The 13,762-nt window shown below is 47.5% G+C and overlaps 1 protein-coding gene across 1 annotated transcript in view; it reads left to right on the top strand.

The window, feature by feature from the left end:
- The window catches only part of LOC121869410, a 111,314-nt gene that overhangs the window by 77,116 nt on the left and 20,436 nt on the right, over nt 1-13,762 (top strand). The window contains exon 4 of the mRNA XM_042370755.1: nt 7,859-8,020. Within this exon, the coding sequence (XP_042226689.1) occupies nt 7,859-8,020 (162 nt within the window). The remainder of the gene's footprint in view (nt 1-7,858; nt 8,021-13,762) is intronic.

The following is a 13,762-nucleotide window of genomic DNA, read 5'->3' as shown; positions in this document are numbered from 1 at the left end:
TCCTCCCTCTTCACTACAACCTCTCCTTCCCTACAACCTCTCTCTCACCTCTCTCCTCACTACAACCTCTCTCCCTCCTCTCACTCCTCTCCTTCCTACAACTCTCCTCCACAACCTCTCCTCCTGCCTATCTCTCCCTCCCACCTCTCCTTCCACCACAACCTCTCTCCACCCCTCTCTCCCCTCCCCTACAACCTCTCCCTTCCCACCACAACCTCTCCCTCCTACAACCTCTCTCCCTCCCTCCTCCCTCCTACAACCTCTCTCCCTTCCTAGCCTCTCTCCTTCCCACTACAACCTCTCTCCTTCCCACCTCTCCTCCTCCTCCTCCTCTCCTCCACACAACCTCTCTCTCTTGTCTCCCTCCATCCCTCTCCTGCCTCTCCTCCTGCAACCTCCCCCTCCACTACCTCTCTCCCTACAACCTCTCTCCTCCCCCGACCTCTTCCCTCCCCCCAGCTCTCTCCCTCCCCGCCTCCTCTCCTCCACTACAACCTCTCTTCTCCCCACAACCTCTCCTCCCTCCCCACAACCTCTCTCCCTCCTACCTCTCCTCTCCCCAACCTCTCTCCCTTCCCCCCAGCCTCTCCTCCCCTTCTCTCCTCCCCCAGCCTCTCTCCCTCCCTCCCCAACATCTCCTCCTTCTCCTCCCCACAACCTCTCTCCTCCCACTACAACCTCTCTCCCACACAACCTCCTCTCCTCCCTTCCTCTCCCTTGACTCTCTCCTCCACCTCACTTCTCTTCCCTCCACCCCCAACCTCTCTCCCCCAACCTCTCCCTCCCCCCAGCCTCTCTCCCTCCTAAGCCTCTCTCCCCCCAACCTCCTCCTCCCCCACCCTCTCCTCCCCACGCTCTCCACCACAACCTCTCTCCCTCCACTACAACCTCTCCTCCACCCAGCCTCCCCTCCTGCCTCCTCCTCCCCAACCTCTCTCCCTCCCTCCAGCCTCTCTCCCTCCCCCAACCTCTCTCTCTCCCCACAACCTCTCTCCCTCCACTACAATCTCTCCCTCCACCACAACCTCTCTCCCTCCACAACCTCTCTCCCTCCACCCTCTCTCCTCCCCCGCTCTCTCCTCCCACCACAACCTCTCTCCCTCCCACCCAACCTCCCCTCCCCCACCTCTCCCCAACCTCTCTCCTCCCACCTCTCTCCCTCCCACCACAACCTCTCTCCCTCACCACAACCTCTCCTCCCTCCCACAACCTCTCTCCCCACCCCCAGCCTCTCCCTCCCACCACAGCCTCCCCTCTCCTCCCCCCAGCCTCTCCCCTCCACTTTCTCTCCCTCCACCACCTCTCCTCCCCACAGCCTCTCCTCTGCCTCTCCCACTCCTGCCTCCCCCCACAACCTCTCCTCCCACCACAACCTCTCTCCCTCCCCACAACCTCTCTCCCTCCACCACAACCTCTCCCTCCACCTCCCCTGGCCTCTCTCCCTCCCACCTGCCTCTCCTTCACCCCCTCTCCCTCCCCCACCTCCTCCCTCCTCTCTCCCTCCCACAACCTCTCTCCCCTCCCCCAACCTCTCTCCCTCCCACCCCACCTCTCTCCCTCCACCCTTCCTCCCAGCCTCTCTCCCCCCAACCTCTCTCCCTCCACAACCTCTCTCCCTCCACCACAACCTCTCTCCTCCCCCTCTCTCCCTCCCCCCCCAGCCTCTCTCCTCACCTTTCTCCTCCCTCCACCTCTCCCTCCCCAACCTCTCTCCCTCCCACCCACAACCTCTCTCCCTCCCTGCCTCTCCCTCCACAACCTCTCTCCCTCCCCCCCCAGCCTCTCTCCTCCACCCCTCCTCCACCTCGCCTCTCCTCCACCACCAACCTCTCTCCCTCCACCACAACCTCTCCCTCCCCTGACTCTCTCCTCTCCTCTCTCCCTCCCCCAGCCTCTCTCTCCTCCCTAACCTCTCCCCCACCCAACCTCTCTCCCCTCCCCCCCAGCCTCTCCCTCCCCACAACCTCTCTCCCTCCCCCAACCTCTCTCCCTCCACCTCCTCCCTCCCCCTTCTCCCTCCACCACAACCTCTCTCCTCCCCCCAACCTCTCTCCCTCCCCACAACCTCTCTCCTCCCCCACACTCTCTCTCTCTCCTCTCCCTCCCCAACCTCTCTCCCTCCCCAACCTCTCCCTCCCATCCCCAGGTGGCTCCTTGCTTTCTTGTCCTGCTCTGATCAACTCCTCCTTTTCCTCCCTCTCTTCCTTCACCCCTCCCACATTTCCCTCCCTCCCTCTTCTCCCACCCCCCTCCTTCTTCCCCATCTCCATCTCTTCCCTTTCCTCCTTTGCCACCCTCCTTCCACCTCTACTCCTCTTCCTCTTTCTTTTGTATTCTATTATGATCTATTCCTCCTCTTTCTCCTCCTCTCTCTCTCCATCCTCCTCCCTGCAACATTTCCCATTTCCCTCCCTTCCCCCCTTCTTCCTTCGTCCATCTCTCCTTCTCCTCCTCACTACACAGTCCCCCCCTCCCTCCTTCCTTTCATGAAATTCTAATTAACACACCTCTCCTCCCTCCATCCCTCCCTCCATCTTTTACTTACCCACTAACCTTCCCTTCCCTCCTTTATCCACTGACCCTACCTGCCCTCCTCCCTCTCTCCCTCCTTCCTTTATTTCCCTCCTTCCCTCCCTCCTACCCTCCCTCCATTTTTAACAGAGCTTACCTTAGATGCGACGCTCAACCCTAACTTCCACCCCCACCACCCCCCCACCACCACCCCCACCACCACCACCACCACCACCACCACCCCACCACCACCACACCCCACCACCACCCACCACCACCACCCCCACCCACCACCACCACCCCCACCCCACCCACCACCACCCCACCACACCCCCTCCCCCCTGCCCTCCCCACCCCCCTGCCTCCTCCACCACCACCCCACCCCCACCACCATCCTTCCCCACCACCATCCTGCCCCCACCACCACCCCACCCCACCACCCACCCCACCACCACCACCCACCACCACCACCCCCCCACCACCCCACACCCACCACCCACACCCCACCACCACACCCACCACCCCACCCCACCACCCACCACCCCCACCACCACCACCACCACCACCCCCACCACCACCACCCCCCACCCCACCACCACCACCACCACCCACCACCACCACCACCACACCCCCCACCACCACCACCACCCCACCACCACCACCACCACCACCCCACCACCACCACCACCACCCCACCACCACCACCACCACATATGTTGTTCATGCCCGAATTGTTGTTCTGTAATTTTTGTGTTCGCTTGAGTTGATGTGTTTAGCTTCAGTAATTCGTATTTTAGTAAATAAAAATAAGTTTTTGGTTGTGATTATACTTCTGATTAATTTTGTTGTCCATACTCTTTAAAAAAATCCCAGTGAGTTAATTTGTTATTGATGTTGAATTTTGTCGCTGTGATGTTTTTATTGTTTATTTATTTACTTTGATTAGTTGATTAGCTGTTTAGGCTTCCTTTTAACGTATTCATATTGGGGAGTTAATTAGTTGATTTACTCACCTGGATGAGTTAATTAGCTGTTAAGGCATCCTGTTTACCTAGTCATCTTATTTACTGAATTAGTTGGGTTTGTTGTACACGAGTTAATCAGTTTAATCATTCCTCACAGTGAGTTAGTTTTTAAGACACCATAATGAATTAGTTGACTAATTCATCCCAGTGAATTAGTTGTAAAGGTCATTATTAAACTATTAACTACTCCATATAATTATGTGATTAGTTTTGACTATGATGGGCAGCTCATTCATGTGTTAGCTGTAGTTCAGGGGTGTCAAACTCATTTGCCAAGGCGGGCCAGATTTAGTATGAGTACACAGTGTGCGGGCCAAGTAACATAATTATGAGCACTTCGCCATCACCTCTTAGGTGAGTAGTACGACAAAATAAGAAAGGTGGACTTAGTCTGCCCTCGTGCGAAAGCCTTACAAACAAACAAATCAAGTGTTTACTTACCTTGATCAATCTTATTGTTTGTTACTGCTGCTTCCTGGCGCCTCTTGGTATGGACCAGTGCATCAATGTTTGGCACTAACGACTGAGCTGTAGCAACCTTCAGTATTGAATTAAGGTGCGCATCAGTAAGTTGAGACCGAAGCCGAGACTTGTTCAAGTTCATCACAGAAAAGAGTTGTTCACAGACATATGTACTTCCGAACATTGACATAATCTTTGAGGCAAAACATTTAATCCTGGGATAATTTGGTCCAAAATATTGATAAAATGTGCCACCATCAACACTCGAAAACTTGTTCCTCAACACAGAATCACACTGAAGCTCAATTAATTCTAACTGAAGATGTTCTGGTACCTCATTAACACCAACAGAGAATGGGTCCCGAAAAATGAAAAAATCCTTCTCAAGTCTTTTTAAGTCGGCAAATCTTTCTTGGAACTCATTCATTAATTTGTAAATCTTGATGCAGTACTTTTTTGTGTTGATATCAGCATGAAACTCGAGTGTGCCTTGCAGGGACTTCAAGGTCGGAAAGTGAGAAAGATTACTCTCTGATAGTTGCCGTTCAAAAAGCTGAAGTTGATTGAGTATTTTGTTCTCGGAAACAGCAGACTATTTTATTCAGCTGAGGGATACACTCACTATTTAGTTTAAGCTCCTCAAGGTAAGGCTGGAGCAGCAAATGGGCCGCGGGCCGCATGTAAGAGTGTGTCGGGCCGCATGTAAGAGTGTGTTGGGCCGCATGTAAGAGTGTGTTGGGCCGCATGTAAGAGTGTGTTGGGCCGCATGTTTGACGCTTTGCTGTAGTTTGTTGTCCAGACTGTGGTTGGGTTGTGGGTTATCTGGTAAGGATTTGTTGTGTTCTGGTTGAGTAGGAATTATCTATCTGAATACTTGTTATATCTTTAGTTGACTGTCAATTGTTTAAACTGAAATTTGTTGTTATTTTGAGTAACTTGGTTATTTCCACTTAAATTTTTTGTTTGTCAATGTTGATTATTTTAACTGTGAAATTTGTTGTGGTTGTGAGTAGTTATTGATTAGTTTAGTTTAATTTGTTGTGATTGTCGTCCAGCTCATCAGTGAGTTATTACAACCCACGATTTAACACAGTACACGCTGATTGGCTCCGTGTCCACCGTTGAAGTTTAGTTAGGTTAGGTTTAGAGTAAGTTAAGTTAGGTTAGACCATGTTTTAATTTTGATTCGCTTTGGTTTAAATTAGGTTAGGTTAAGTTAGCATAGCTTAGGTAAGGTTAGGTTAAGTTAGTTTAGGTTAAGTTAGGTTAGGTTTGAGTTAGGATGATGTTAGTTTTTTTTTAATTAGGTTACGTTAGATTGAGCTACGTTAGTTTAAATTTACATTAGTTAAGTTTGGGTTAGGTTAAATTGAGCTAAGTTACGATAATTTAGGCATTGACTACATTAGGTTGAAACAGATCTCACCAAACCTGAGCGTCACAAAGGGAGGAGCTCTTACTATCGTTATGGTGGACGAGGACCAATCAACACACACTATGCCCGTATATGCGTGGAATCTATAGTAAATCGTCTCTGGCCTACCCTCACCAGGCCTTATGAACGGGTATTTGATAGGGACAATCAAAAGTCCATCGCAAGGGGGGAGGTGTTGATGAAGACACGTGCTGCGTCTTTTGGGTGTAACCGACCTGTAGGGTGGTGGTGGCGGGCAGACTGGACCAGCTGTGTTGAGCCCTGCCAGATGACGTGACCAACTCCAGCTTGTTAGTTTCCTTTCTTCCCTGAGCCGAATATCATATACCAATATATATACTAATCTAGAGTGCGCGCTTTACTATAGACCTTAGATGTTGATGCGCAGTAATACGTCAAAACATCATCTCCTGTCGTGTAAAGGGGGAGATCGTAGTATCGTAGCCTGACCCAGTAATTGTTTATCGCCTGTGTTTTGTCTTCTTTAACATGATGTTAGAACCAATCAACTAACCAAACCAAACCTAATCTATCTAACCTTATCAATATGAACTTAAAGATATTCTCTGATTGTTAGATTAAAAGTTAAACTATTTAAAGTTGCAATCTGCCAATCGCTCGTTACACTGCACCGTACTGTTCGTGGTAAGATTTTGTTTACCTCATATTTAACTGAAAAAGCATTAACCGAATATTGAAACACTGAAATAAAATTATAAAAACTGTTAATTATTAAATATTAAACAAAATGGTAATCACTGGCAACTTGACCTAAACAACAGTTCACTTGTAGACCTCCGTGGCGGCTGATTGACGTAGTTTATATGATTAAGAAAACAACGAAAAAATAACAAATCAATGCGTGGAGGGCAGATCCAGAGGTGGATATGGATTATTCTTGAGGTTAGGAACAACTTCTCTCCTATACAAAAAGTCTCAAGAATAATTATTTGAGGAGTAATGGGGCGATGAAGTATTATAATCCACTAAGCCTGACGAAGGTTGTGCTCATGGCAATTTAGTTATACATTTTTACTTTTCATTTGTTATTTCCAGACTTTGCTTCGTTGTTTTCATTGTTAATATGCCCAGCCTTATTATTTTCACAATATTTTATTTTTACTCCTGTGTTCAGCTTTCAGTCTATATTATTTTCCAAGTTATGTTCAATATTGAAAATTTCAATGTTGATATTTTCACCCTCCTTATGTTGTCCTGCCCGTTGTTGAAGAAGTTAGAAGGACCAGCAACCTCACCGTATTTATTATTAGATGAGTTTTAGTTAATAGCAAGACAACCAAATAATGAGGTCAACGCTGTTAAGAGTTACGACCAACAGATGGCAGCACGAATCTCACACGTTCCTTATTCCATATTACTGTATACTGTTGTTGTAGCACATGACCGTGTAGGTAGAGCGTGTAGGTAACACTAGTAGAATCCACACTATAGAGAATAAGAGACAGAGTTTATCCAGTGGAGAGAGATAGATCTCTTCGACCTGACTCGGCGGTGGAGTTTCAAGGCAGAGTATCGGGTCTCCATAATCTTGCGCTAAAAGCTAAGCTCCGTCGTCGCCGAGGTTGTTGGCGGAAGTCCTACACCCCCCTCCCCCCTCCCCAAAGTTGTGGTAGTCGGTATTAACAAGGGAAAACTTAGGAGCAACTCGCACACGCCCGGTTTCCCTTGTATGAGCGATGTATGTGTGTATATAAAACAGTTAACGGAGATTGTGTTGCTGAAGTTAGAACGTCATTTGGTGACACAAAGGATCTTGGAGCCTCTGTTTGACGCGGTTTCATCTTGACGTGGGTGGACTTTGAGGAGGGTGGGGTTTTAATTTGAGATGAGGTTTATTTTAGTGGGTTGTAAATTGAGAAAGTTTTAAATGGAGGTACTTAAGGAGGGTTGTAACTTGAAGGGGCTGTAACTTGAGGGATATATAACTTAGGGTTCAACTTGAGTGGCTGTACCTTGCTATGCCTTTTATTAACTTGTACATGTGTAAATATCTCGTGTGTTTGGGATCACCTGAAGATTAGACACCCTAACTATTTCACCTGAAGATTAACAACTCCAACGCTACCTGGAGGAGTTAAGTTAGGAGAATTAATCTTTAAGTGAAACAAACAGGGGTGTCTTATCCTCAGGTGATCTTGTGTTTGTGTTGGTGTCAGGCGGTTCTTGACCACCTCTCTGTCTAAGCCTGATTGATTTTATCCCATGTTGCGTGTCAGTTGTCAAATATTAATATCACCTGTGGATAAAAAACTACTTTATAATCACAGGTGAGAACAGAGAGGCACGGGGTAAAGAGAATTTATTAGTTAGTGTCCCAATAATTACAACAACACCAATTTGATCAGGATTCTTTTGTCCGTATTCTAATAATTTTTGTTTATTTCTCTCTCCTTCCATGACGCAGGCGATGACACCTCTGGCATGGTTGTGATGGGCGGCGTGGGCGGCGTGGGCGGTATTGGCGTGTTCCTCATCACCACCCAGGACGTAAGCGTGGGTCAGGAACTGATGTTCTGGGCCCACGACCCTACCCTCGCCTGGTCCCGCAAGAAGATGGAGAAAACCAGTAAGTGTTGATGATGAAGTTGGCGTTGAGTGGAACGATGATTGTGCCACTCACTGTTGGTGAATCCCAGTGTTAGTGATAATTTGTTTTGGTGATACCCATAGTTGGTGGAACCCGACGCTTATGTCACTAACCCTGTGCTGGTGATGAAGGCTGGTGGTGAAGGCTGGTGATGAAGGCTGGTGATGAAGGCTGGTGGTGACGTTCATACATGTTGGTGAACCGCGTGAGTGTGGAGGGGTGGGGGGGGGGTCAATACGTTTGCGTTAGTCACTGTTTGTGTGTGTTTGCCTTTGTATGTGTAGAGTAAATTGAAAAGAGTGACTAGCCAGACGTGATCACATAATATCATAACATGTGTACCAGCAAACCTGCACATAACTACATATAAAGCACACACGGGTGAGCACCTGTGTACATACGTGTGCATATTACAACTGCTTGCTGGTAGTCTCCATGGAGTCGGCACCTCACTCCGTTGCTTTTAACAAATTAAAAAGCCATGATATTACCAGCAGTGTAGTGTGGCCTTGGGGACTCCAGAGTTGCAAATGACGTTTTAATGTTTTGAAGAATGATCGCCCGGCGTCTAGCAGCAACACTCTCCGTTATTGGAACCTCAGCGGCGGGTGGTATGGCGAGCCTCTTATCCCTCACGATGAGACGACAGTCTGAAAAAAATCTTTTGTTGACAGTTTTGGAGAATCTATTTAGTTTGTTTTTGTTATCTTATTTTCTGTTATTGTTTTATGCACTATATTTTTTCGTCTTTCTGGCACCACTCTTATTGAACTTTACACACACACATACACGCACACACACACACACACACACACACACACACACACACACACACAAAGATAGCTTCATCACTATTCACAACACCTGCATACACAACAACATCAACCATACACAGGATCTGTATAAGTATCAAGCAAACTCTAACTCGAGGCATAACAGGATATTAGAAAGGTACTGGAGAGAAGTGGGGAGTGAGGAGGAGTAATGGAGAGAAGTGGGGAGGAGGAGGAGTAGTGGAGAGGAGGGCAAAATATAAGCGAAATCTTGACTTCCCTATAAGTGAAACCCTGACTTCCTAGCAAGTGAAACCTTGACTTCCTATAAGTGAAACCTTGACTTCCTATAAGTGAAACCTTGACTTCCTATAAGTGAAACCTTGACTTCCTATAAGTGAACCTTGACTTCGGCAGTGAAACCTTGACTTCCTTAAGGAAACCTTGATCTCCGCTGAAGACCCTGACTCTATTAGCGAGACCTTGACTCCTATTAGCGAAACCTTAACTTCCTATAAGTGAAACCTTGACTCTATAAGTGAAACCTTGACTTCCTTATAAGCGAAACCCTGACTTCCTATGGTGAAACCTTGACTTCCTATAAGCGAAACCTGACTTCCTATTAGCGAAACCTTGACTTCCTATTAGCGAGACCTTGACTTCCTATAAGTGAAACCTTGACCTTCTAACGAAACCTTGACTTCCTATTAGCAAGACCTTGACTTCCTATTAGCAAGACCTTGACTTCCTATTAGCGAAACCTTGAACTCCTAACGAAACCTTGACTTCCTATTAGCAAGACCTTGACTTCCTATTAGCGAGACCTTGACTTCCTATTAGCGAAACCTTGACTTCCTATTAGCGAGACCTTGACTTCCTATAAGTGAAACCTTGACCTTCTAACGAAACCTTGACTTCCTATTAGCAAGACCTTGACTTCCTATTAGCAAGACCTTGACTTCCTATTAGCGAGACCTTGACTTCCTATTAGCGAAACCTTGAACTCCTAACGAAACCTTGACTTCCTATCGAAACCTTGACTTCCTATTAGCAAGACATTGACTTCCATGTAATAATAACTTCATTTTTACCTTTCTTATCTATATTTATTTACTTAATTTTAATCTATCTTTATTCTCTAATTCTCCTTTCTTGCTCTTAATCTTTCTTTCTTTGCTCTATATAACTCGTGAGAGAGAGGGGAGATGGCTGGTTTGTGGTCGAGGGAGGGGGAGGATTTGCCTGTGGCCACTCCCCCCACCAGAGGGTAACCGGTATGAGGGGAGAGGGAGAGAGGAGGATAACTAGGGGAACAGGGATAACATGCGATAACTGAGACACTTGGGGAAACAGGCAATAGGTGTGTTGTCACTCAGGGCTCAACGTATCACTGCATAACACCAAAGATATTTATGACAATGTTTTCACTCAATACCAAGATGGGGAAATATATAACGCTTCTTAACGGTTCTTTATTTATTGAACACTTATTATTAGGATTTGACAACTACACTTCAACACAATTGATCTATTCCCCTAGCTAGTTAAATGGGGACCACGTATCTCACAACAAATGTGAACTTAAGGATTTACCAAATAGAATACACCTAAATAATGCCACGTCGCCACCACAGACGTCCTACACCTCTCGACACAAAATTACAACTCAGACTCTGGGTTAGGGCACGAATTCAGCTTCCAGCCAATCAGCAGTTAGGCCTATGATGTCACACTCGCAGGCCACTGTAATTGGTTCACGCCTCAGGCTTCTCGGGCACTCCTGGTTAGCGGGAAACTCGTGTAGTGTGTTATGGCGGGTAATATTTGTCTAAGCTAAATTTTCCTGTATTTCCTCAAAAACATGATACAATCTACTTCAAAAACATAGTATTGTTCCGTCCTTTTAGCGAGACCTTCCCTCTGTATTCGCGAAACAATACAGGTACAGAATATAGATAAGGATGTATATGAAAAATGGAGATTTCAGCTCAGCATGTATGTAGACTATGCAGGGATACAGTTCACCAGGTATGTATATAATTCAGGTATGTAGTTCAGCAGAGAAAATGCAGGTATACAATTCAGCATATACGAATCGAGGCGATAATCTACTTACAGTATCTGCGGATGAGTGACACACACACACACACACACATACACACACACACACACACACACACACACACACACACACACACACACACACCTACCTTCTGTGTTTATGCATCGTGACAATCATCGTTATGCAATCTGATCTAAACATATATTCCCCCAATCTCTGGTCTCTACCCCCCACCCCTCATCTAATATGGAACACAATAATCATGTTGGTGGCTCGTCCGTCGACCTCCCTACATATTGCATACAACATATATCATCACATGTTATTCTGAGCGTTAATACGTCGTGCAGTGTGCAATATTCTTCAGCCTCGTTGCACAACATTGTATAAGCCTCATGCGTTCAACATTTCTCTCTCTCGTTTTCACAACATTTCCATCTCCTCTTTGGGGTTTTTTCCTTCTTTCTTTTTTAATAGTATTTGTTTGTGTTGAGTTGTTGTACCGCTGGTGGGGAAATACTATTGGTGTTTGGTTGTGTTTCACGGAGGTACCATTTGGGTCTAGACTGTCTCTACCTCTTGACCCCTGGTGGAGGGTTGTCTTATCCTCCTGTTCCTCTTATTTTCTAACTTTTCTTCTTCCTCTTTTTCATTTCTCCCTTTTCCTTATTCTTCCTCTCCTTCCTTCTCCTCCTCAACCTAAATTCTTTTCCTCTAGCCTCTTTCTTCGCCTACTTCTTCCTCTTCCATCCTACCTTATCGCTCCTCCCTTATCTTCTACCTGCCTCCTCCTCCTATCTCTCTCCCATATCTTTCTTCCTTCCTTCCTCTTCTCATTATCTCCCTCCCTCCTCTTCACACCCTCCTCATCCCCTCCCCTCCTCACTTTCTTTACCTTCCCTCTCTCTCACCCTCTCTTTCCCCCTAACCCTCTCCCACTCCCCCTTCCTCTCTCCCTCTCCTACCCTCTCACCCTCTCTTTCCCCTAATCCTCTCCCCACTCCCCCTCCTTCCCCTCTCCTACCTTCTCACCCTCTTCCCCTAACCCTCTCCCACTCCCTCCTCCTTCCCCCTCCTCCTACCTTTCTCACCCTCTTCCCCTAACCCTCTCTCCCTCTCCTCCTTCCCCTCCTACCTTCTCACCCTTCTCTTTCCCCTAACCCTCTCCCACTCCCCCTTCCTCTCTCCCCCTTCCTCTCTCCCTCTCTCTCCCCCTCTCTCTCCCTCTCCCAGCATAAGACTTTATCATTACCACTGGTACAAATCCCTGAAGTGAACGGAATCGAGGTTGAATTTACAACTTAAACTCGGGAGAGAAAGGAAGGGGAGTTGGTGGTGTCAGGGATGGGAGGTGGTGGTGTCAGGGAGGGGAGGTGGTGGTGTCAGGGAGGGGAGGTGGTGGTGGGAGGGGAGGTGGTGGTGTCAGGGAGGGGAGGTGGTGGTGTCAGGGAGGAAAGGTGGTGGTGTCAGGGAGGGAGGTAGTGGTGTCAGGGAGGGGAGGTGGTATTGATTTCGATATTGAAACAGTTTATTTAGCCAGAAAAACACAGATACAGAGTGGATAATAATAACAATATTAACATGGCTGATCTCTCGTTTAGGCACTTGATATATACTATACATTTATCTCAAGGAGGTATTATGTAACATTTAGTATCATCTGGAATAGTACACGTAACATGGTGTTAGTAAGAACATATTAGAACGTTACCACGGTTATCACTTCGTTATTTATTTAATTTTTTTTTTTGCATTTATATTATAAGTATACAGTATACATATTTTACAGTGGAGTTGATATACATTAACCTGATGAGGGAGGGAAGCAGTAGAACATGGGTTGTATTAAGGTGGAACAAGAGGTCGGTGCTGTCAGTATCATGTCATGTCGGCAAATATATAATTATTTGAATAGGAATTTCTATCTACGTGACAATTATAATATAATGGTTTTGGTGGAACAACGAAAGTAAGAAAATAAATTATGCATTCCAAAAAATATTTATACTTACACAATAGATATTTTTTAAGTTATGATTTAAGGGAAGGGAGCGTAGTCTTTGCTGGGATGGGTGGGGGTAAGTTGTTCCACACCTGCACACCATGATATTTTATGGAGGTCTGGGACTGAGAGGAGCGCATGGGGGGTGGTCTTAGTAGCTCTGGGTACCTTAAGTTGTATCTCTGATTATTCCGGAACTGGAAATAATTATTGTCCATCAAGTGTCAGGAAGGGGAGGTGCTGGTGTCAGGGAGGGGAGTGGTGGTGGTGGGAGGGAGGGGAGGGGGAATAGGGGAGGGGAGGTGCTGGTGTCAGGGAGGGAGTGGTGGTGTCAGGGGAGGGGAGGAAGCAGGTCAGGGGGGAGTGGTGGTGTCAGGGGAGGGGAGGTGCTGTGTCAGGGGAGGAGTGGTGGCTTTTAGAGAGGGAGATGGTGGTGTTAGGGGAGGGAGTGGTGGTGCCAGGGGAGGGAGGTGGTGGTGTCAGGGGAGGAGTGGTGGTGTCAGGGAGGGGAGGTGGTGTCAGGGGAGGTGGTGTGTCAGGGAAGAGGTGCTGTGTCAGGGAGGGAGGTGGTGGTGTCAGGGAGGAGAGTGGTGGTGTCAGGGAGGGAGGTGGTGGTATCAGGGAAGAGAGGTGCTGGTATCAGGGAGGGAGTGGTGGTATCAGGGAGGGAGTGGGGAACAGGGAGGAGGTGGTGTCAGGAGGAGGTGCTGGTGTCAGGGAAGGGAAGTGGTGGTATCAGGAGGGAAGGTGTTGGGGGAGGAAGTGATGTGGTGTTGGGGAAGTAGGTGGTGTTGGGGAGGAAGGATGTGGTGTTGGGGAGAAGTAGTGTGGGTGTTGGGAGAAAGTAGTGTGGGTTGGGGAGAAAGTGGTGTGGCGTTGGGGAG

This window comes from Homarus americanus, unplaced genomic scaffold (assembly GCF_018991925.1).
Source record: "Homarus americanus isolate GMGI-L3 unplaced genomic scaffold, GMGI_Hamer_2.0 scaffold25986, whole genome shotgun sequence".
NCBI classification, from domain to species: domain Eukaryota; kingdom Metazoa; phylum Arthropoda; class Malacostraca; order Decapoda; family Nephropidae; genus Homarus; species Homarus americanus.
Note: the sequence above shows the minus strand (reverse complement) of the source record. Positions and strands in the feature narration are given on the sequence as shown.